This window comes from Podarcis cretensis, assembly GCF_951804945.1.
Source record: "Podarcis cretensis genome assembly, chromosome: 15".
Classification (NCBI taxonomy): Eukaryota; Metazoa; Chordata; class Lepidosauria; order Squamata; family Lacertidae; genus Podarcis; species Podarcis cretensis.
Genome location: NC_137185.1, coordinates 1,811,505 through 1,833,355, shown reverse-complemented (window position 1 = coordinate 1,833,355; position 21,851 = coordinate 1,811,505). Strand labels below are relative to the sequence as shown.

Here is a 21,851-nt window from a genome sequence, read left to right as displayed (position 1 = left end):
AACCTGAGAATCCAAATCTCTGCCAAAAATACAATAAGAGGGGTGTCTGTTAAGGCTTGCTTAAATTTGAAGGCTTCCTGGCCCTCAGGACACTGCTTTTGCACCAAGGGCTACCAAAGATGCCGAACTTTAAAAACAAAACAAAATGGCTCTCAAAATGCATTTAATGGCCACCACCGCTTTTGCCTGGGACCCTTGGAAACGGCTTGCTTATTGCAAGAGTATCAAAGGAACTTGGAAGTTCCCTAGCTCCTATTGACAAGGCTGCATTTCCCAGGGTTCCCATGGAGCTGTCAGTTTAACACAGTTTTTGAGCCTCCTCTGTCCTTAAGCAGTGCCACCTTTGCAACCCTGGGTGCCCCATTTATGACGACTGCTCTGGTGTGTGAAGCCCTCTTTGGAAAGTGTAGAATATTTCCAGTTTTCAGTGGGGGGGGGGGAGTGGTGATGGGAGGAAGCCCCATAGCCAAATGCAATGAACCAGTCTAGCCTTGAATGGAGATGCAAACACATCCTATTTTTGTCACTCTTGGTTTCTTTCCTGTTGCCAAGTCACATTCTAAAAGTATTATGGGGGGGGGGGCAGAGGAGTAGCACTGAAAATACTTTTTGCAATTCATTTACCAGTATTGCTTCAGATCACCTTCCCATGCATGGTCGCTTGGATTAAGATAATTTGTTATTTTTCTTGCATCGTGACAAGTAATGTGTAGTTACTCTGCTCTCTTCTAGCAGAGCTCCAGATCTGGCTGGGGGTTGTTTCTGGGGCATCAATCTTGTCACTGATACGGGGATTTTTTGGTCAATCCAGGATGCTGGTGGGACTTCCGTCCTCCCTGACCGTGGCCATGCTGGCTTCTGAGGCTGGTAGGACATGCTGCTGACCACTAACATGCTAGGTGGAGATTGGTTGGTTGGTTGGTTGAAACAACTGCATTTTAGTTCCAGAGCCTCTTGAGATGTCTTTTCTGGACTCCCCCAAATTCCTGATGCTTCTGGGCTGGCTTCAGAGTCCAGGCTGGTGGAGCCCAAACCTTTTCCAGAGCTGGCAAGGCGCTGGGGAAGATTTCCACAGCCTCTTCATGGTCAAAATCTTTAAAAAAAAAGAATAATGGGGAGGAATGTTGGATGTGATCTCCGCACCCTCCAGGTTTCTGACCCTCACCCTTCAATACACAAATTGGGTTTGTGTGTGTGGCACTCCACTGATCTGTTTGTTCTTTGCCTGCCTGCTCATTCTTTTTAGTTCTTTAGTTCTGCCGTACTTTTTAGTTCTTTCTGTTGGCTATTTGGGGTTTAGTAGCGCTGCAGAGAGCTTGCTGGGGAGATCATGCATAACAAGGAACTCAAAAATAACTTTAACAAGGTTTTAATAACAAAAACTCCTTTTACACTAAAGAGAACAACAACAAACATGACCCAACCACCACCACCCAGGGTGAAGGGAGAGTTAGGTCTGCTCCTTATATACTATGCCCAAATGCTGACACAGCTTAATTAACACAACCTAGCAGCACCTGCTATGTTTCACGCCTGCAAGAGTGGGTCTCGTTATTTGCCCTGGCCCTTAAAGACATGCACAACTTGTGAAACAATAATGAACCTTCACATTTTACCATTCAACACTTTGATTGGCACCCCCACTTCATGCCAGTAGTCCTCAAGCTTTGTAGGGGCATCTGATCCCCCTTTGCAGAGTCTCCAGAGTATTTTTCTTTGCCACTGGGATTTGTTTGCCCACAGATTTACATCCAAGAAGGTGGCTTTCTTAACGGAAGTGAGTTACCTCCCTCCCTCTTGTTTTGGGGCAAGAAACATGGCATCCTGTATAATGAGAAAACATGTTTTGGAATCCAGGAGGTGTAGGTTTACATCTTTCTTTGCTTGCTGCAGAGTGGTGGGAATCTAAACATCTAATACAGTTTCCGAGCCCATCTTTCCATGCAGGCTCTTAATTCAGTTGGTCAGGTGGCTGCTTTTCAGGGTGGGAACTAGAGAAAAGGAGGAAAATGCACTTTGCATTTGAAATGAAACCTGGAGAGACGCTAATTGCATCTTTGACATCATGATCTGCGGAATTAAACACCAACCCCTCCACGGCATAATTTTGGTTTTCTCTTTCCTGCCTCCCCCACCCTATATATGGATTCCCAGGTGCATGGCGGGTGGGGAGTGCTTTTTGCTTGGGCCCTCCTTGCAGGCTTCCCATGGGCATCTAGTTGGCCACTGTGAGAACAGGTTGCTGGACCAGCAGGCACTTCCTAATGGATGCATACAGAGTGGAACACCTTTGCATGCATTGATGGTTATTATTCCAATGGCTTTTGCACATTTGGTTGTCGCCAAAGCTCCATTTGGTGAGTGCCGGAGAGGTTGCACTCTTAAAAGCGGGCAAAATAAAATGGCACAATTTCTGGGAAATTTCCTTCCCCACCAGCTGATCTGCTGCACATCTCTGCTAGTTCCACGGGACTCTAGTGAAGCATGTCTTAAGGATTGCAAGTTCAGGGTGCCTCTGGGAAGCAGGTGTTTCTGTGTTGTGTGTTGAAGTGCTAAAGGGGGCGTTTTCTTGTATTCTGAGGAATCAATTCCTGGTGGCCTCTCTCCCTGCTCCCCAGTTCTGTGTGATTTCTAAATCCTGATCTTGGGGTAGCTCCCCAACTTAAGTCACAGCTACTGTGTTCTGCCTCTTGTCTGCTGAGGTGCCTGCCCCCCCCCCCCAAACTTCCTTCCTGTCTTTCAAGGCCCATTTAAATGTACAGCTCCAAATCTTATCTTTTAAGTTTTGTCCTTGACTCCTGTTTGTGAGCTGCCTTAAGTCCCTCTGCCCTTCCTGGAGAGGGAGGGGAAATGCAAACCGTTTTGGAATCTGCAAACGCTCATAGTTCAGTGTCTTAATCTTTTATAAAAAAAAATTCCTTCCAGTAGCACCTTAGAGACCAACTAAGTTTGTTATTGGTATGAGCTTTCGGGTGCACGGATCTGTAGAAGTGTGCATGCACACGAAAGCTCATACCAATAACAAACTTAGTTGGTCTCTAAGGTGCTACTGGAAGGGAAAAAAATTATTTTGTTCCGACTACAGCAGACCAACACGGCTACCTACCTACCTACCTGTAACTTCTTTTACGTATGTGATGGGGGGGGAGGGTGTTTGAATTTTGGGAAGCCTGACACCACCTTGGCCCTCAATATTTTGCACGGATCTCTTGCCCTTTTGACCGCAACCTATTCTGCAAAGTGCCGAGTGGTAGTGCTGGGGACTGCCTTTCTGAAGAGTCTGTTTGTATCTTCTGCAGTGACCCTCTCAGTCTCCTTCCTGTTTCATCTCCCCCACCCCACCCCACCCCACCCCAGAAACAGGGTCTTTGAAAACTTGGTTCCAACACTTGCCTGGTTCACTTCAGACTCGGGGGGGGGGGGCTGACTCGCCGCTTCATTTCTTTCCCATTGAACCACAAACCTTATTAATATAAATCTTGAGATGTCACAGCACTGGCACACAATGACTGCACTCTCACCTTTCCTGCTTGGCCATTTTGCAGTAGAGCAAGACCTTGTGGGGGTGGGGGGGGCTTTATTTTTGCTTCTGCCCCAGAACATGAGACCACTTGACCTGAAAAATACCACCGAGTCCTTTGCAAAGAACTGGGTCAAAAAGCAAGGCAGACTGGCCTAGATTGTATGTGTGAGATACTCCCTGTTCTTCAAGAGAAAAAAATCCACCTGCTTAGAGCTCTCTTATCCCATAACACCAAGACTGGAGAGACACTTCTGGCCAAAAGGCCAGAGCATTTTGCCGTTTCCCCTCCCCTTCTCTCCAAATGTTTCACGGTGGATAGGAATGGGCTGTGCGCCCAGCTGTAAAAAGGGCACTACTTCTCAGACTGGAGGAACTGGTGGGTTTTGTTGAGGGGGTTTGCAGTGGGGGTGACAGACCCAGAACCAGCCAAATTTCACCAGTCCATCAATCCGCCTCCATGCTGTTGCTCAGGCTAGGTCAGTTTTGTCACTTAACGGAAGCAAAATCTCAGCTTCTCCCTCCCTCCCTTTTAAAAAAAATGCTATTCCACAACAGTTCTTAAAACTTCCCCTCCCACTAAAAAGAATCTATTTTATATTTTAATGAAGAAAACTAAAAATGGAGAGAGATGGTTGTAGAACAAAATAAATTAAGAGATGCTACATGATGTAAAATGTTCAATAAAAAAAATAAAAATCAAGTTTCCATGTGTCTGTTGTTTTTCAGTTATGATTTTCCAACCAGTCCTGTTCTTGGTGATAATTTCACTAGAGGTAATTATCACTATTCGGGTGATGATGTTGGAGGTAATAAGGTTGAATTTCTGTTTTCAGGAGAATGGCTGGCTGGTGATGCTGTGGTGAACTTTGCAAACAAAGCAGTATCTCATTGCGGGTGGGGGAAAACATTTTGCCTCCTAGCTCTGCTCTAGAGCTGCTTCCTGCCTCCTCCTCCCTTCCACCCCATAGTCAGTCTCCAGATGTTGCTGGACTCCCTCCCACCTTCCCATATAGCCATGGCAGTCCCAACATCTGGAGCTGTGTAGGTTCTTCACACCTGGCTTAAGCAGCTCCTGCTAGTGTCTGAGCCCCACCTAAAGGTGACTTTGTGTAGCCCCCCCTGCAGTTGGCAAAATCTATGCTCAAGAGACCCTTGGGTGTATTGTCTGAAATAAGCTGCACATCTGAATAGAAGGCTAGAGTGGATGCCGGATTCAGTTTCGCAAGACTCCCGCCTTCTGTGTGTGTTTTTAAATTGCAGAAGTTTCTAGCCCTCAATACTGTAATTGAGAATATGCGCCGGTGGGTGGGTGGAGCCTACTGCTGTCCCAAGCCAGAGAGGGAGGTGCTTCTATTTTAAGGTTTCCAAAACATGATTTGACCGCATCTTTCGATCACGTAAAATGTAAATCATACAAAATCACTCCTGCTTTGAGCACAAGCCTGGCTTTATTTTTAAGCATGCAGGGAACACGAGGCTGCTGCCTGCCTGCCTGCCTACAGCGCCCTGTGCATCTTGCGCAAACACGTTGACACCAGAGCATGTACAAAGTGCTTCCTGCTTCACACACACACATTTCCTTCCCAGGTGTTTCCTTCCTCTTTGTGGCAGCAAGGAAGATGCTGGAGAGAAGGATTCCCCCAGCCCAAGAGGACCAAGAGCAAAAAGAGAGAGAGGTAGGTTTAAGCACCTGTGTGGGGAACTGGGGGGAGGTGGGGTGAAAAACGGAGTCCTCCCTTCTGCGCTGGCAACTTGCAGCCCTGATGCTCTGTTCCAGGGTGTGTGGGTGTGTGTGCGCGCACTTGCCTTCAGGCCTACTGCTGGATGCGCCGGACTGACTGGATCTGGAAGGTCTGGGCGTGAGAGCCCCACTCCCGCCAGTGCTTGTAGTCTCCGCCGTGGTGGTCGGACTCGAGGATGTACTGGTAGCCGCGGTAGCCGGGGTACTGGTAGCAAACCCACCTGCAGAGGAGGAGTTGCAGAGATATACAAAAGCTGAGTTGCCCAGTTGGGGCCATGAAGAGCTGTCCAGGGAGCACAGCTAACCCTCCACATCCTTCGACTGTAGAGTTGGAAGGGATTCTGCCCCCCTCAGGTCATCCTAAATGGCCTCGGTCCAGTATACCTGAAGGAGCGTCTCCACCTCCATTGTTCTGCCCAGACACTGAGGTCCAGATCCAAGGGCCTTCTGGAGGTTCCCTTCCTGCGAGAAGCCAAGTTACAGGGAACCAGGCAGAGGGCCTTCTCGGTAGTGGCACCTGCCCTGTGGAACACCCGACCCATCAGATGTCAAGGAGATAAACAACTACCAGACTTTTAGAAGACATCTGAAGGCAGCCTTTAATGTTTGATGCATTATTGTATTTTAATATTGTGTTGGAAGCCGCCCAGAGTGGCTGGGGAAACCCAGCCAGATGGGCGGGGTATAAATAATAAATTATTATTATTCAGTCTAACACCTTGAAATGCAGGAATCAGCAACCAGGTGTGTGTGTGTGACCCAGTTGCAAATCCCTGGTAGGTGCAGAAAGTGCTGTTTGCCTGCTTGTTTCTAGGGCGGTTTGGTTAGGCCAGGGGTTGTCAACCTGGTCCCTACCGCCCACTAGTGGGCATTTCAGGATTCTCGGTGGGCGGTAAGGGGTTCTACAGCACAAGCAGAACCCTCCTTCCATTGGGCACTGGTAGGCGGTAAGGAAATTTTACCCTCAAGAAAGATGCATTAGTGGGTGGTAGGTATAAAAAGGCTGACTACCCCGGGTCAGGCCATCTTGGCACATCTGGGGCAGAGGTGCCCGCTCTCCCCAAGATTAAGGGGGTCACGTTGTACGCGCATGACATCACACTCGTCTCCTGGCAGTGTGCAGGACATTGCTGCCTTCCATGATGCTGCGTCCTCAACATTGAGGGGGCCAGGTCCCCTTCAAACAAATATGGAGGGGGCCGAAAACACCTTGGCCCCCTGCAGTTGGCATGCCCGCACGGCACCCTTCCCTGGCCTCACGTCTTGGCTCAGAAGGCGTCTCCTGCCATGGCCCCCCACTTACGCGCCACAGTGGATCTTCATGGAGCCCACTTCACTGTTGCTCCAACCCATGGCCTGCAGGGAAGGGTAGTCATCATGGACCTCCCACGGCTGCCCCATGAAGTTCTCCTTTTCGTAAAGGGTGATCTTGGACTCCTTGTGGCTCTGGGGGGGGGGGGTGGAGGAAAGAGCAAAGCAGCCCTCTTTTCAGTGAACACACCTGTCCAAAATTCAGGATGTCAACTTCGCGCTGCCACCATAAAGGTAGGGATGTTCCCGTGACTTCACAGCCCCTCCAGCACACAGGGCTCAAGGGGCCTGAGATGCGGGACAATAATATTGGGGTAAGATGCCATCTGTGCATGACACTATGTGTCAGGCAGGGGCTGCCCGTGGCTTCAGCTGCCCAGGCCCTCTATTGTTCTCTCCCAGTTTTGGATCCATTGGGACTGAACCCTCTTAGCCTGTCTGCCTAAAAGCTGTTGTTACGCTTCTTCTGCAGCAGTTTTAATTTAACTTGAAAAGCCATGATGTTGTAATTCCTAACCATGGGGGGGGGGTCCAAAGAAGGCTGGCCTTAAGCCTTTTCACCCCTACAGCAAGAAGTAAAAACAACTCCAGTTTTACCCTTTAAAGAATTTCAGCAGCTTGCATATCACTTAAGCATTTTTTTACAATATTCAGCAGTTTATAAATGATGATGATGATGAATCTTATTTGTACGCTGCCTATCTAAACTAAATTAACAAACTTAACTCACACCTCCCCACACACCCCAATTTCTGGACTGGATATGGTATTATTATTATTAGGCAATTTCATTTTTAAAAAACCTCCCAAGCATCTTATTTATTTATTTATGCCAAAGAAGAACTCTGTGAAGCTTGAAAGTTTGCATGCAGCTCAAAAAGGAGTTCTGTGAAACCCGAACGCTTGCCTCCTGAACCGGGAAAGCTGGTTCCTTCTCCAGAGAGGTCTCGTTTTAACAGGCTTGCGATTGTGGTCCTTGCATAATGCCACGCGGCAAAGGCGATGGGACTCACTGCGGAGGAGATGGGGCGGAAGGACATCAGCCGCTCCACGTGGTAGGCGTTGCTGCCGCTCCAGGCCTCCCAGCGGGGATACTCTCCACGCTCCAGGACAAACTGCTGCCCGCAGAAGTTGGTGTGCTCATAGCCAAACCAGCTGCGGATAGGAAGGAGGAGACGCTCAGCAAGGAACCACATCACCACACCTTCCCTGGATGAAAAGAGGGGCATTTCTCACTCCCCACCCTCCTCGACCCCCCAAATTTTGGTCCCCCCCCCCAGAGCGAGTGTCACCCCCATGACACCAACGGGGCACAGCGCACAGGCCCTCCACTGTCCTGAGCAAACCCCTTAGTCCTGATGTTATTTTATTCTTTGGTAGATTTGCAAGAAGAAAAACACACAGCCATAAATACATTTTAGAAAGGGGCAATATTCAATGTGGACACACAAAGCATTTTTTAAATTAACAAAACCAAGGCTCCTTGCGCTGCACCCTTTTTCCTGCCCAGGGCGGTCCTGCCTTCTGCTGACCCCTGAGAGCCGGCATGTTGCACAGGGCTGGGCCTCGTTGGTGGTAGCCTCTTCTCCTCCTTGCCTGCTCTCCAGCAGCTGCTACGAGCTGCCCAAGGGAGAGGGCAGCCATGGAGAGGCCCTGAAGAGGCAACAGGATGCTTCCTCACAGCCACCACTCAGGACAAGCGTCGGCACATCGTACTCCCCGAGCTCAGCACTGGCAGTGCTGGAAGGGAAAAGGAGACATTCTGGGGTCAAATCAGAAGCTGGGATGGCTTTGTATTTCCGGGACTGTCCCTGGAAAATGAGGACACTCAGAGGGTATGCATCACATGCCCTCGTTTTATCCCACTTGCGGAGAGGGCGGTCTGCCCCACAGCAGGACGGCTGAGTGACGGGCCCTTGAAGAAGTGATAATCCGGTTCTCGTTATTCAGCCTAAATATAGCCTTGTGGGTAGCCCCGGACTGGTCTGATTCTGGGGCTGGGTTCTTGACCTGCCCCAGTCAGCTATGCATGAGCCTCTTGTGTAAAGGGAGGTTTCTCAATACTTTCCTTTGGCCTGGGAATCCCCAACTTGGTCACCTCAGGGGACCTCCCTGGCAACAGCTGGGATATTTTAACTGTCCGTTTTAAGACGGCAGTTTTTCACTGCTTTGTGTGTGTGTTTCTGTCATAGGATCCCCTTTAGATGCCGTTTTTAATTTCATGCCCTTCCTGACAACCTGTTTATTAAGCATCCACCCTGCAGGGACATTATTTTCATTATATTTTTAATTGAAATTGCAATCAGCAGCAGCACACAAGGGGATGGCAGGGAAGACAAGAGCAAAAGGGAGGTGCATCTGGAGTTTTCTTTGAGAACGCTGATTCGTTAAGAGTGCACAAAGCATGGACCCTGCGGGCTGGAGAAAAGGGCAACCCCATGTTTTCAGAAGGACTTTAGGCAGCCTATATTGCAGCAGTATGGACAAGGTGACTTGTGATGGAACAACAGTCCAACAGCCTATCTTTTATTAGCCTCAATACGGCCCAAGGGATGTGCTTTTAGGAGCTACTTGTGCCAGGGCCAGCCCAAGACATCTGGTCACTTAAGGCAAACCAGAAAATGGTGCCTCCCCCCCTCCAGGGAAGAAGCAATGGGTGAAAATCTACATTGGGAACAAGGTAGGGAATCACATCAACCATAGCTGATGGCAGCTGTGGGAATCAAAGGCCCTGAGGGCAGCCCCCACCATTCTCTCCCCATGGGTGGGGGGAGACAAGCAGCACCTCCTATTCCCCCAGAGGCCACTGCAGAGGTAGCATTTGGGGAGGGGGCTGCCAAGGAGGCGGTTGATCTAGATTCCAAGGAGGGTGCAGCAGCCATTGCTGTCACTACAGCAGCAGCAGCAGCAGCAGCAGTGGGCAATGCATTCCTTGGAGGCTGGATCTGCTCCTCTATGAACCCCGCCGCCTTAGGCAGTCGCTTCCCCTTGCCTCAGCGGTGGGCTGGCCCTGGCTTACATCGTTTCAAGCAAGTTATGCATTCTTGGACTCCTTCAAGCAAGTTATGCATTCTGGAATAATATCACATATTATTTTTTTTTAAAATATATATATAATGTATAATGAGATTAACAAAACATTCTAACAATAGAGAGAGAGAGAGAAAGAGAGAAAGAAAAGAAAGAAAGAAAGAAAGAAAGAAAGAAAGAAAGAAAGAAAGAAGGGTCAGGTAAGGAGATGAAAGATATAAATAAACACATAAAGGAAACTTGCACAATAGAGGCAACACCACAGTGCTCCAGGAAATTCCAGGGAAATCAGATGCTACGTTGGCTATTTAATAACATTTATTCTGATTTGTTTGCAGGGAAGCCAAAGCAAGCGTCCATCCCACGCTTTCCAGTGCATTTCCTCATCACTTTCTTTATTTCAAAAAAGAGAAGGGGGGGGGGAATCCATTTTTATAGGGGGGCGAGCCAGTTTCCTGCACAGGGCCTCATAATCAGCTCTAATTACATGACCCCCAATTTGCCAGCAGGTGGCTGGATCCACAACAGCCTGGAAGCACCCTTTTGTGTTTGTTTAAGATGCCTTGGAAGCTTAAATCAAAAGGTGGCATATAAGTGGGACGAGGATAGGGATGTCCAATGAACTTCACCCTTGCCGTACGTGGCTCAGGGAACCACCTTTGTCAAATCAAACCAAGGCTACGTTTCCTGCAGGCTGCGGGCTCTGGAGGAGGGCCTTTGTGGGTTCAGGTGGGCTGGGCGGTTTTGGAACATGTGACTGAGAACAGGAGGACACTTGCTATGGGGGCCCGTGTGACCCACAGTGGTGGGACCGCAGGAGGGCAGAGGGCTCTGCTTGAAGGCTTCCCAATTGGACCTCTGGCTGGCCCCTGTGAGAACAGGATGCTGGACTCAGATGAGCCATTGGCCTGATCTGGCAGACTCTTTCTTCTCATCTTCTTCTTAACCTGACTTCTTGCTTTCGGAAGCCCCGCTACCCCCTGTACTCACGCGCCACTTTCCACCTTGAGCGAGCGCACGTTGTCGAAGCTGCACTCCACAATGTTGGGGCAGGAGGTGGCGAACTCCATCCGTTTGCCCTGGAAGTTCTCCTGATCGTAGGCAGTGATCTGCAAGAGAGCGACAGCGTCAAGCGGGGCAGGGCGAGGGTTCCCACTTTCCAAAGAGGGAAATTTTAAGGACCTGCTTTTGCTGCCCTTGAAAGACACCCCGTTCCAGCATCTCTCTGCCTCATAGGAGGGCCAGCTTAAATATCTCTCTTCCACACTCTCTCTTTGCTCTGGTTGAAAACGACCCCTAGGCCCGGAATGGGGAGTCACAGGCCTGGGGATCAAATGCGGTCCTCCAGGCCTTCTGGATGGCCCTCAGAACGTTTCCCGGGCCACGCCTCTTCCCTCGCCACACCCCTCCCTCCAGGCCACGCCCCTCCCTGCCCCTCTTTCAGTGTTTTTGCCTGGCTAGAAATCACTCTTGCTTGATGGGATTGCTGCCTGTTGCTGGAACCCATTGGGACCAGATATGCCCACAAGGAGCAGGAGGCCAGGAGGGCACCAGGCTGCCCCTTTGCCAAGGCCCCCTCAAACTTAAAGCCAATCCTGGGCATGAAAGCATAATCCACAGAATTGTAGAGCTGGAAGGGTCACCTATTCCAACCCCCTGCAATAAATCTGCTAGTCTTTGCATTGCCACAGGAGTCTTTGTGGCTCTCCGCCCGCGTTTTAACCACCGGGACGTACCTTCCACGTGCCCACCTGGGCCGGTTGGGGGTTTATCTGTGCCATCTTAGCTGCGTGGCTCAGTTCTAAGGGAAAGAAAAAACAGGGGGAAGCATCAAATTTGTCTCAAAATCTGCATAGGTGCCCATTTTGACAGCAAGGTCCTTTCAGGTTCGTCCTTGCTGCAGACACAAGTGCTTCCAGGAGAGGGCAGTGTCTGGCAGATGCGGGGCCCCAAACCCACAACATAGATTTCTAAACCCCAAAAGCAAATTTAGGAGGCTCCCACCTCACCTGCAAATTTGTCCGGTTTGTGACTGGATGACTTTTCCTGCCTCTCCCCTCAGTTTGTGTTCCAAAATGGGACAGTGGTGCAAATAGGCATGGACTCATCTGTTAGTTTCGGATTCTAATTTCTGCATCAGCATTTATTTATTTTTAAGTTCTTGTGAAATCCATCAGAGTTTTAGTGCCAATTTCCCCAAATATATGCATTCTTGCATGCAGTTTTGCCCGACAGGCACTTTTTTTTTTTGCAAGTGATTTCCCCTATCATTTTAATACGTTGATTTCATTAACATATTCATTTTTAAATGCACATTTTCCCCATAGGCATTATTCAGTTGGAGAACAGCATCACAAAATTCAGAGATGTGCAGATCTCAAAGAATGGCTGCGTTTCGATTTGCGTATTTTTTCCACAAAGTTAAGAAGTGGGTCAGTTCAACCACAAAAATGCACAAAGTAGGGCAGTGGAGGTGCAAATTATTATTATTAGCTACCTCTGTCCTCAGTTGAGAGCCAGCATGGTGTAGTGATTAGAGTGTCAGATTCGGAGCTGGGAGAACAGGATTCAAATTGAGCCACAAAGCTCCGTGGGTGGAACTTTGGGCCAGCCCACCGCCTCTCAACCTAACCTACCTGACAGGGTTGTTGTGAGGATAAAATGGGGTGGGGGAGAACCACATACACCACCTTGAGCTCTGAGGAGGAGAGGTGAGATAGCAATGCAATGCAAATAGGTTGTCCAAGACCTGCCATTTTCCTCCAGTTTGATTATTTTTTGGAGGGGGGGTTTCAATTTAAGAGACAGCCTGTTGGATTTCTTTCCAGACAGGAGTCTCGGTCTTGATGAATAAAGTCCAGACGGGGGAGAGAATTTGGAGGAGGGGGGGTTTTCTCTGGAGTGACTCACCTCGCTCGCTGAATGGTGACAGTTCCTCCATGGGCCGCCCTGCTGCCTGGACCGTCCCTGTTTGTTTATATAGGGCCAGCGTCCCGATAGGCACCGGGCAAGCTTTGAGCTGCAGTCAGCATGATGCATTCTCTGCCACTGAGCCTCCCTTGATCCCCAGAGATTTCAACGGCTCGCTTCCACCGTCCAAGTTGCATTCTTGGCTGAGGGTGCATCCAATCGCCCATCACCCACCCAGGGCGGGGGCTGCCTGCAGGAATGCCTGGCTAGTGTCTGGGGGAAATGAGAAGAGGCAGTTTTTAGCACAGCACCCATCTATGGAACTCCCTCCCACAGGAAGGAGTGATGGCCAACCTAGATGGCTTTAGAAGAAGATTGGACAAAGTCATAGAGCAGACGGCTACTGATGGCTACTAGCCACGAAAGCTATGCTCTGACTCCATGGCTGGAGGCAGTGATGCTTCTGAATACCAGCTTCTGGAAACCCCAGGAAGGGAGAGGGCTCTTGTGCTCGGATCCTGCTTCCAGGCTTCCCATTAGAGCACCTGGTTGGCCCCTGTGAGAAAAGGATACCGGACTAGATGGGCAGTTGTTCTGCTCCAGAAGGTTTGTAGAATGGGAATCTCAGGGAGCGGGATTGTGTGCTTAATGCCACATTCTGCCTTTTCTGAATTATGCCAGTTGTACCCAGACCCCTCTAGGCTGTTCTGCTCTCTCATGTCCCCCTTTAGCTTCAACGCAACTTGGCCACTAACAAGGGGCACTAGCTAAAGGATGGATCTTATACAGCAAGCCCACAAGTTACATGGGGGTTACGTTTTGGGGGTCGTGTCTAAAGCCAAAATCACGTATAGTCAAAACCCATTGGCTTCAACGGCGGGTGGGAATGCCGAAGTCATTTTTCCTGGAACCCCACCGTGTTTTTAAAACTTTAATTTTTTTTGCCATACCTGTAAAGCATGAATGCACACAAGTTAAATGCACATAAGTTGAGGGCTTACTGTAATAACCACATCCCATTGGGCTAGGATCTGAAAAAGGAGCAAATAGTTTTGAGTTTTGGAGCTTGTTGGCATGAAGCAAGATATGCTGTTGCTTTTGAGCAGCAACGGGGAACCTGCAGATCAGGAGAGAAATGTGGCCCTGCAGGCCTTTCTGTCTGGCCCTTGGGACTCTTCCCAGGCCACACCCGCTCTCTCCAGGCCACACCCTTCATCAGTCCTCACTCGCCCCCTCCTTGAGTGCATCAATGAGTCAATGAGTCACTGAGCTCTGGTAATGCCTCCTGCTTGTCTGGATAGAGGGCAGAGAGGGGTGCTTGGGCACAGGTGCAGAAGCTAGCCTACTGTATAAAGGTAAAATTTGCATTCATTGCTCTGGCACCGCCCACCAATGGTATGTGGCCCCTTGGAAGGGAAATGTGGCCCTTGGGCTGAAAAAGTTCCCCCACTCCTGCTGCTTTTGAGGGAGTAATGGTTCTTTAGGACAAACATGGCTTATCACTTTTCTGTCATCCCCCCAGATATTGTGAAAGAAGCACAAGATTCTGTGTTTCTCTCTCCCAGGCTAGGGCTGTGGAACTCCCTTCTGTCCAGGAATCTTGAAACAGTTAAGGCTGGCCAATCTCCCAAGGTGCCGGGGAGAGGGGTCACTTATTTTCTAGGGGCAGCATGCTGGCTTCTCTCTGCCCCTCTGGGAAGCAGGCAGGTGGGCCTAGCGCCCGGCCCGTGGCTTCCGCTCAGAGGGATTGCCAGTGGCGGCCCACAAGCTGCCACCTCAGCACTCTGCCTGGCGTCTGAGCGAGCGCTTTTGTTTTTTGGCAAATGAGCAATAGAGAATTGAACAAAAGGCGCCCTGGCTCTCCCCACCTCCTTGGCCTGGACCCAGCGGCAGGCTTAATGGAGGGACTCCGGAGCTGCAGTTTGAGATGAGCCTGTCTAAGGGAGGGTGGAGGGGATGAAGCATCGTAGACAGTGTTGGCAGCCATTGTGGAAGCATCGGGTGCTCCTCCTGATAACCAACTCTGAATTTCATTGCCAATCCTCCATGCAAAATGGTTTACAAAAGAAAGAGCAAAATAAAATTTTCACTTGAGAAAAAGAGCAATAATTCAATACACAGTTAAAATAACAACAGGCTAAAAACCAAATTAACTCACATCAATGGTCACCTGCTAAAACCACCACATCCCAGGATTTGATTCCGCCCATGATGCCCACTGCTGATTACTTGTGGCCCCTGACAGATTGCTTGCTGTCAAGGGAATGTGGTCTTGGCAGAAGAAAAAGGGTTGTCTACTCCTGCACTAGACTACAGTTCCTAAGAGACAATATACTATGAACACCCTCAGACACCTGCTCAGAGCAGTGAAATAAAGGAACACCCCAAAGAGCAAAACCAGCCAAGAGTCTTGTGGTACCCGAAAGACTAACAGTTTTACTGCTCATGGGCTAGTGTCCACATCGTCGGATCAACCAACAGGAATCTGAAAGACTCTTTAAGGCAGCCCTGTTTATGGAAGCTTTTAATGTTTGATGTTTTAGAGTATTTTAATATTTTTTTGGAAGCCGCCCAGAGTGGCTGGGGTATAAATAATAATAAATAGTGTATTATTTAATATATAAATTAAATATATAAATAGTTAAGGGTTATAAATAATAATAATAAATTATTATTATTATTATTATTATTATTATTTAAAAGAAGCATCGATTTTGGTGGAGAAAGTTGAACTTTGGAAAAGAGAACCTAAATGTTCTGCCCACTGGATGTTCAAAGGAATAGCAGCCCAGTCCTAACCACGTTTACTCAGAGGTAACTCTACTGAATAAGCGCAGCAGGTGAGCAGGGTTAGACTTGCAGCTTTATGTAAGCATGAGACTTATCTAAGCATGAGACTCAGCAGAATGTGAGCACACTTCATTCATCCCATCCTGGTGTTCCAAAACAAAGGTGGACGTGCCTTTTGAAGCAGAGTCCACTAGAGGGCAGAAAAGTTGTTCAAATAATCATTTTTAAAAGGAGAAAAGAAATCACCCTATTATTTTAATTGAACTTGGCATCCAATAAAGAAAACAGGTCAATACGCTTTGCTATGTAGAGCAAACGTCGAAAAGTGCTCTGTGTACTTACAATTGTTTTCTGTTTGCGTGGAAAGAGAGGGGTCTATTTATTGCATTATCTGTCATGAAAATCTGTTACCTGTTAACCAAAAGAAAGGAGTGTGTCAGGAAAGCATAAGTGGTCCAGCATGCAGAAGTCAAAGTTTTGCTTTTCAGAGAGAGCCCCCTATTGAAGTGAGCCTGGGCATGCCACCCTCAGTGCCGGCCCTGATCCAAATCCCTGCATGGGGAACAGTCAGAAAGCCTTATCAAATGAAGTGCAGATGGGGTCTCCCTTAACAAAATGACTAGATGAGGAACGTCTGCTAGAGATTAAAAGGTTTCGTTCCTAACTAATACAGAATACTCTGCTATCAAGTCCCTATCACAATATATATTTCTTTTTAAAATGGCCTCAAATACAACAGAACCCTTGTAAACAGTAGGATGCGTAATGGTTGGCAGCTGTTTCATCAATACAGACAGTCTGCAAAAACAACAACAACGTCCTGATAACTGAGATTGAAACACCAGTTCATAACTTCTCTCTCAAAACAAATGTATACCTGGCCAGTTATTGTTTTGTACATTGATAGACCTGTTATAGCAACTCAGTCTAAAGCTGGCAGTAGAGCAGGGTGCAAGAGGGGGGCTGCAACAAAATGTTGCAGCGCATGATCTTTTAGCAGGAGGACTGCTTCTGGCCAGGGTCACAGCCAGCTGTTTTCCCCAAGCTGGGCATCCTACCCTCTCTCCCCACTCCCCATTTCTGTTTTCTCCCCTGAAATGATACTCAAAGTTTGTTAAGGGTGCTGGGAACTACAGTTCTCATGATTCTTTGTGGGAAGGTGTGTGCTTCAAATGCTTGGTGCATACCTGTTGCAGCCTCATTCCTGTGAGCACAGAAGCACCGAGTTCACCCAAAACTCCCCCAAATAAAACAGCTGCTAGAAATACGATGCAAAATGAATTGGGGGACTAGAATGGGGGAAAAAGGGCATCCTGATCAAATTTGCAGATGACACCAAACTGGGAGAGGTGGCTAACACCCCAGAGGACAGGATCACACTTCAAAACGACCTTGACAGATTAGAGAACTGGGCCAAAACAAACAAGATGAATTTTAACAGGGAGAAATGTAAAGTATTGCACTTGGGCAAAAAAAATGAGAGGCACAAATACAAGATGGGTGACACCTGGCTTGAGAGCAGTACATGTGAAAAGGATCTATGAGTCTTGGTTGACCACAAACTTGACATGAGCCAACAGTGTGACGCGGCAGCTAAAAAAGCCAATGCAATTCTGGGCTGCATCAATAGGAGTATAGCATCTAGATCAAGGGAAGTAATAGTGCCACTGTATTCTGCTGTGGTCAGACCTCACCTGGAGTACTGTGTCCAGTTCTGGGCACCACAGTTCAAGAAGGACACTGACAAACTGGAACGTGTCCAGAGGAGGGCAACCAAAATGGTCAAAGGCCTGGAAACAATGCCTTATGAGGAACGGCTAAGGGAGCTGGGCATGTTTAGCCTGGAGAAGAGGAGGTTAAGGGGTGATATGATAGCCATGTTCAAATATATAAAAGGATGTCACATAGAGGAGGGAGAAAGGTTGTTTTCTGCTGCTCCAGAGAAGCGGACACGGAGCAATGGATCCAAACTACAAGAAAGAAGATTCCACCTAAACATTAGGAATAACTTCCTGACAGTAAGAGCTGTTTGACAGTGGAATTTGCTGCCCAGGAGTGTGGTGGAGTCTCCTTCTTTGGAGGTCTTTAAGCAGAGGCTTGACAACCATATGTCAGGAGTGCTCTGATGGTGTTTCCTGCTTGGCAGGGGGTTGGACTCGATGGCCCTTGTGGTCTCTTCCAACTCTAGGATTCTATGAAAAAGAGGCAGGGCTGTCCCTTTGACCGAAGAAACACATGTGGATTGTTTGAATAGCTTAATCTGTGCAAGTGTTCATGGGGATATAATTTGTGTGTGCCCAATGAAGTGTGCCTAGGATTGCAGTTTTAGTTGATTAAAGAGATGCCCCTAATGAATTGAGCAACAGGCTTCACAAAATGTTGATTAGTTTTTAATTATAGTGCTGAGAAATCCATGGGTGGCAGGCACCCTTGTAAGGAAAAAGCATTCCTCCTCCACCCTTGCCCAGGAGGGAATATTTCTTCTGAGATGGCGCCTGCTGTTAACATTCATTCTTATTGTGCCATCCACGTCGCTGGCACTTTACAAAGACAGGGCAAGTCTCTGCCTCAAGGAACTTACAATCTAGGGATGGGGATAAATACTCCCTCTGGACCTTATGTAAACGCATGCAGATATAACCGATGCATGAAACCTTGTGCATGGATGGATTAATATCACTTTAAACACATGTCGTCTCTACATGTGTTTGTGTGTGTGAGAGAGAGAGAGACAGCAGCCATTTTGTGGTGGCGCCCACAACATTTATTATAAAAAGATAAAAGAACTGGCACCTCTTTGTTTTTTTTAATCAAGAGGGGTATTGATTACCAACAATTGAGAGTCATGCTTACTGGGAAGTCAGCCTCATTCGGTGTCCTCACTGCCTGCCTTTTCCTCTCAGGGAAGCTAATAATAATGATGATAATAATAATAATAAGTAACAAAAATGTTGCCTGAGTGAAAAGTCCTTCAGGGTGCCAAATGGAGCTTGCTTTTGCAAGGGTAATAATAACAATGTAATTAATAATGCTAATCTCAGAAGTAAGTCCCATCTTTGAAAGTCATCTAATCTTCCTTGCTGTATTGTTGTATTAATCCTTGTATTGTTTTAATTAGTGTTTTTATAGTTGTTCTGATTTTGTGTGGAGTGCCCTACCTGGTTGGATGGAGCAGCCAAGTAAATTTCGTTGTCCCTGAGAGGGGGCAATGACAATAAAGATATTATTATTATTATTATTAATTAATAATAACTCAAAAGTTAGGTCCCAGCCCTCCTTGACCCTGACTAGCTTTCCCCTCAGAGAAGCTCAGTGCCAGTCAGGGGACGGACTCCGGAGTATGCGGTCCCACTTGCTTGCGAGTAAGCCCCATTAGATGCCCTGACTTCTCCCTCAAGAGAACATTTTGTCGATCATGGCCACCATTAAGAGCTTTTCTGAGGGGAAAGTCAGTCAGACGCAAAAGTGGCTTCCGAATAGGAGTCGGACACGACGAAACGACTCAACAACAATAGGAATAATCCTCTGACTAACATTTGTTGGAAGTGTAAAGACAAGGAAGGGACATTCTTTCATCAGTGGTGGGAATGTAAGAAAGTGAAAAGTTTTTGGGAAATGATATATAATGAGTTGAAAAAAATGTTAAGATATACTTTTGTGAAAAAACCCGAAGCTTTTCTTTTAGGTATGGTAGGAAAGGACATCAGAAGAAAGGACTGTAAGCTTTTCCAGTATGCGGTAACGGCAGCCAGAATCCTGTTGGCCCAGAAGTGGAAACAAGAGGAAATACCGACGATAGAAGAATGGAGACTAAAAATGATACACTATGCAGAACTGGATAAATTAACTGGGAAATTTAGATATACTAAAGATCAAAAGTTCATCGAAGACTGGGGGAAATTTGTGGATTATCTGAAAAATATATGTGGTGTGAATACAACGCTAGCGGGATCTAAAGAGGCACTGTAAAAAAAGAAAATAAGTATTGTTTATGAGAAATAATAGGAGTAAGGAGGAAAAATGGCAATACGAAAGAAGGGAATGTGTATTAAAGGTGTAACTACGGATGATTGTCAGAGACGTTGAAGGAAGTCAAAAAATAACTATGATTTGTTGTATGCGGGATTGAACGAAGAATTGGATGGAAATTTATAAAATGTATAATAATAAAAATTATTATAAAAAAGGAATAATCCTCTGACTGACACGGCCTACTCGGAAGGAAGCCCCTTGAGAGAGACCGCCTGCCTTCCCCCTCAGAAAAAGAGCATTTCCTTTACTGTTTCCCCCCCCCCCCCGAGGTTGTGCCTTCTTCTCACCATTACCGCCCTCAGCGCTTGCATGAAAGCGGAGGGACCCCTTCATTTCAGTGGGGAGGGAGGGAGGGAGGGAGGTCTACTCTGAGTAGGACTTGGCGGGCCAGCAGCACCCATTATTCCCCTCTGGATCTGGGTGTGAGGGGAAGGGAGCGGCCCTGCTCTGAGTTCGCCACGAAGCCGCTGAGAGAGACCCCGCGGCGGAGGCCCGTGCCTTTCAAGGCGGGCGGTCTACTCTGAGTAGGGCCTCCCCCGCCCCCCCTGCCTCTTCCCCGCCTCGCTCCTCCGAGCTGGAGGGAGAAGGCCGGCCTCTTCCCGCTCCTCCTCCTCCTCCTCAGCGCCCGCCCCGTTCTCCTCCGCCGCCCTCCTGCTCCTCCTGCTGGCGGGCTGGGCTCGCTCGATGCCGGCCCGGGAGCGGCCGCAGGAGGCGGAGGCAGCGAGCAGCCGGGGCCGAAGGAGAGGCCGGGCCGGGCCTCGCCATCCAGCCGCGCTGCCCGGTGAGCGAGGGAGGCGAGGGGCCCGGAGGGTGGAGGCGGAGGGGGACGCCGCCATCGCTGTGGGAGAGGGGCGGACGGCGGCGAGGAGGATGAGGAGAAGCGCCGCCGCCGCCGCCGCCTCCTCCTCGGTGTGGATGTTTTGGGTTGGGGTTGGGCGAAGGCGTGTGGCACCGTGCAAGCGCCGCTCGTGTGAAGGGAGCGACGCGTGCAGAAGCGGGATAACGCGTGTTCCCTTCCGGGTTGTATCCGGCTGACTTTCCCTCAGGGGAGGCTTTCCCTCTGGGGTTCGGATGAATGGGCCTGTGTCAGTCGAGGCGCCCCTTCTCCCACGGGTCGCCATCCCAGAGAGACCCATTGAGATCCATGGGCCTGCGCTTCGTCAGGGTGCTCTCTCAACGGGGTTCTCCTCCGAGGAGATCCACCGGGATTAATGGGCCCCGGGTTGGTCGTGGTGCCCGTAGAAACTTCAGTCGGCTCAGAGGCACTCAATGGGCCTAAGTTGGTCCAACTGTGCCTTCATTTCAGCAAGGAATAAGGTTGGGTGCAGCCCTACCCACGAGTTTGTGTGTGTTCTTTTATACCCATAAACTGAGGCACGCAAATGTAGGTCTCCTTGAATTTTGCAATTCCTGAATTAAGGAGAGGAGCGTGTCCAGGGTTTAAAGATGCTTGGGAATGTGCTAGGGGTGGTGGTGGGGGTTGTTGCTGTTTTTGCAGGGGTGTGTGTGTGTCACTCTGCCTACAGGTGTGACTGCATGTCCGCACAGGTGGGAGGAGGCAGGTTGTGGGTTTAAAGGTGCTTTTGTCCAAAGGGTGTGTGTGTTCACACACAGCACATACTGATGCCACCTGTGGCAAAAGATGTGCCTCTCTAATAGCTTCCTCCGAGTTTAGCTCCCCCCCCCCCAATAAAGTAGCCTAGGTGTGTTGTGTGCATAGTCCTCTCTGCCTGTGAGAAGCAGGTCTTGGGGAATGTGTGCATGAAGGTAGCAGAAGTCACGGCCCTTGTGTTTCTTTCCCTCATTTGCATGTGTGCACATGTTCTTTATATGCACATTTATCTGGGCGTGAGCAGGAGGCAGGTCCTAGGTGTGTTTGTGCGAAAGGATGCATGGAAGGTATATGTGTGTATGAGAGTGAGGTTTGTTTATGGTCTAGTCTCTCTCAGATCTGCATTCTCTGTGTACCTGTCAAAATATGTACCTTTCTTGTATGCGCACGCACATGTGATTCCTCCCTCCAGCTTTGAACTAACCTAGGTGAGTTGCAATGTGCAGCTCTTTGTGGGAAAAGCACCTCCTGGGTTTAAATGTGGTGTGTGTGTGTGTGATGATCTTGGGGTGACCAAACCTTGTGCTCTTCGAATAGCCAGATCCTCCAGTGTTGTGTTAAAATGATAGTCTTTGTCTCTCTCACACAGCAAGGAGGTGTCAAAAATCTCTCTTGCCTCCATCCTTCGGCTTTGTCCCTATTTCCAGGCTTTTGAATTGGCCTAGGTTGCGTTGTGAGCATGTCCTGAGACGGTAGGTATGTGTGCATGAGAATGTTATATGGAGAGGGAATATCTAATGCTTTTTCTGTCCATGGTAAACCTCCATTTGGGTGTGATTTGGAAGGCAAGCCATGGGTTTTAAAGTGTATTGATGTGTGAGATACAGACAGGGAAGGGCTTGGCTGTCTTGCTCGCGTGCACAGAATTGTAGATTGTGCGTGTTAAATGTGTCAGTTTGGAC

At 48.5% G+C, this 21,851-nt stretch overlaps 2 protein-coding genes across 19 annotated transcripts in view; one reads left to right on the top strand and one right to left on the bottom strand.

Moving 5' to 3' along the window:
• Positions 1-4,952: 4,952 nt before the first annotated feature.
• On the bottom strand, positions 4,953-19,895 carry CRYBA1 (crystallin beta A1). 10 transcript variants are annotated; one of them, XM_079955894.1, is made up of 9 exons: positions 19,625-19,895; positions 15,648-15,716; positions 14,384-14,834; positions 12,516-12,788; positions 11,342-11,406; positions 10,596-10,714; positions 7,589-7,730; positions 6,568-6,710; positions 4,953-5,485 (listed from the first exon to the last, which is right to left on the bottom strand). In XM_079955894.1, exons 4-9 carry the CDS (start codon positions 12,544-12,546, stop codon positions 5,338-5,340), a joined length of 648 nt encoding a protein of 215 aa, XP_079812020.1. In that variant the 5' UTR covers positions 12,547-12,788; positions 14,384-14,834; positions 15,648-15,716; positions 19,625-19,895; the 3' UTR covers positions 4,953-5,337. The 10 variants fall into 10 exon arrangements, with proteins under 10 accessions (XP_079812020.1, XP_079812019.1, XP_079812018.1 ...); XM_079955893.1 differs by lacking the exon at positions 19,625-19,895 and adding an exon at positions 18,136-18,316; XM_079955892.1 differs by lacking the exon at positions 19,625-19,895 and adding an exon at positions 18,159-18,316.
• A 95-nt stretch (positions 19,896-19,990) lies between these two features.
• MYO18A (myosin XVIIIA) overlaps positions 19,991-21,851 on the top strand; it is a 143,397-nt gene continuing 141,536 nt past the window's right edge. For all 9 annotated transcript variants that reach the window (XM_079955346.1, XM_079955345.1, XM_079955347.1 and 6 more), the window contains exon 1: positions 19,991-20,118. The gene's annotated coding sequence lies outside the window, so the exon portion shown is untranslated. The remainder of the gene's footprint in view (positions 20,119-21,851) is intronic.

What these genes read in the sequence shown, in the direction of transcription:
- CRYBA1 (XM_079955894.1), bottom strand. Translation starts at nt 12,546, where the DNA reads ATGGAGGAACTGTCACCATTCAGCGAGCGAG. An exon ending in GTCACCATTCAGCGAGCGAG is followed by an intron (nt 11,407 to 12,515) that starts GTGAGTCACTCC and finishes TCTTTCCCTTAG; the next exon opens with AACTGAGCCACGCAGCTAAG. An exon ending in TCCGCCCCATCTCCTCCGCA is followed by an intron (nt 6,711 to 7,588) that starts GTGAGTCCCATC and finishes CCCCCCCCCCAG; the next exon opens with AGCCACAAGGAGTCCAAGAT.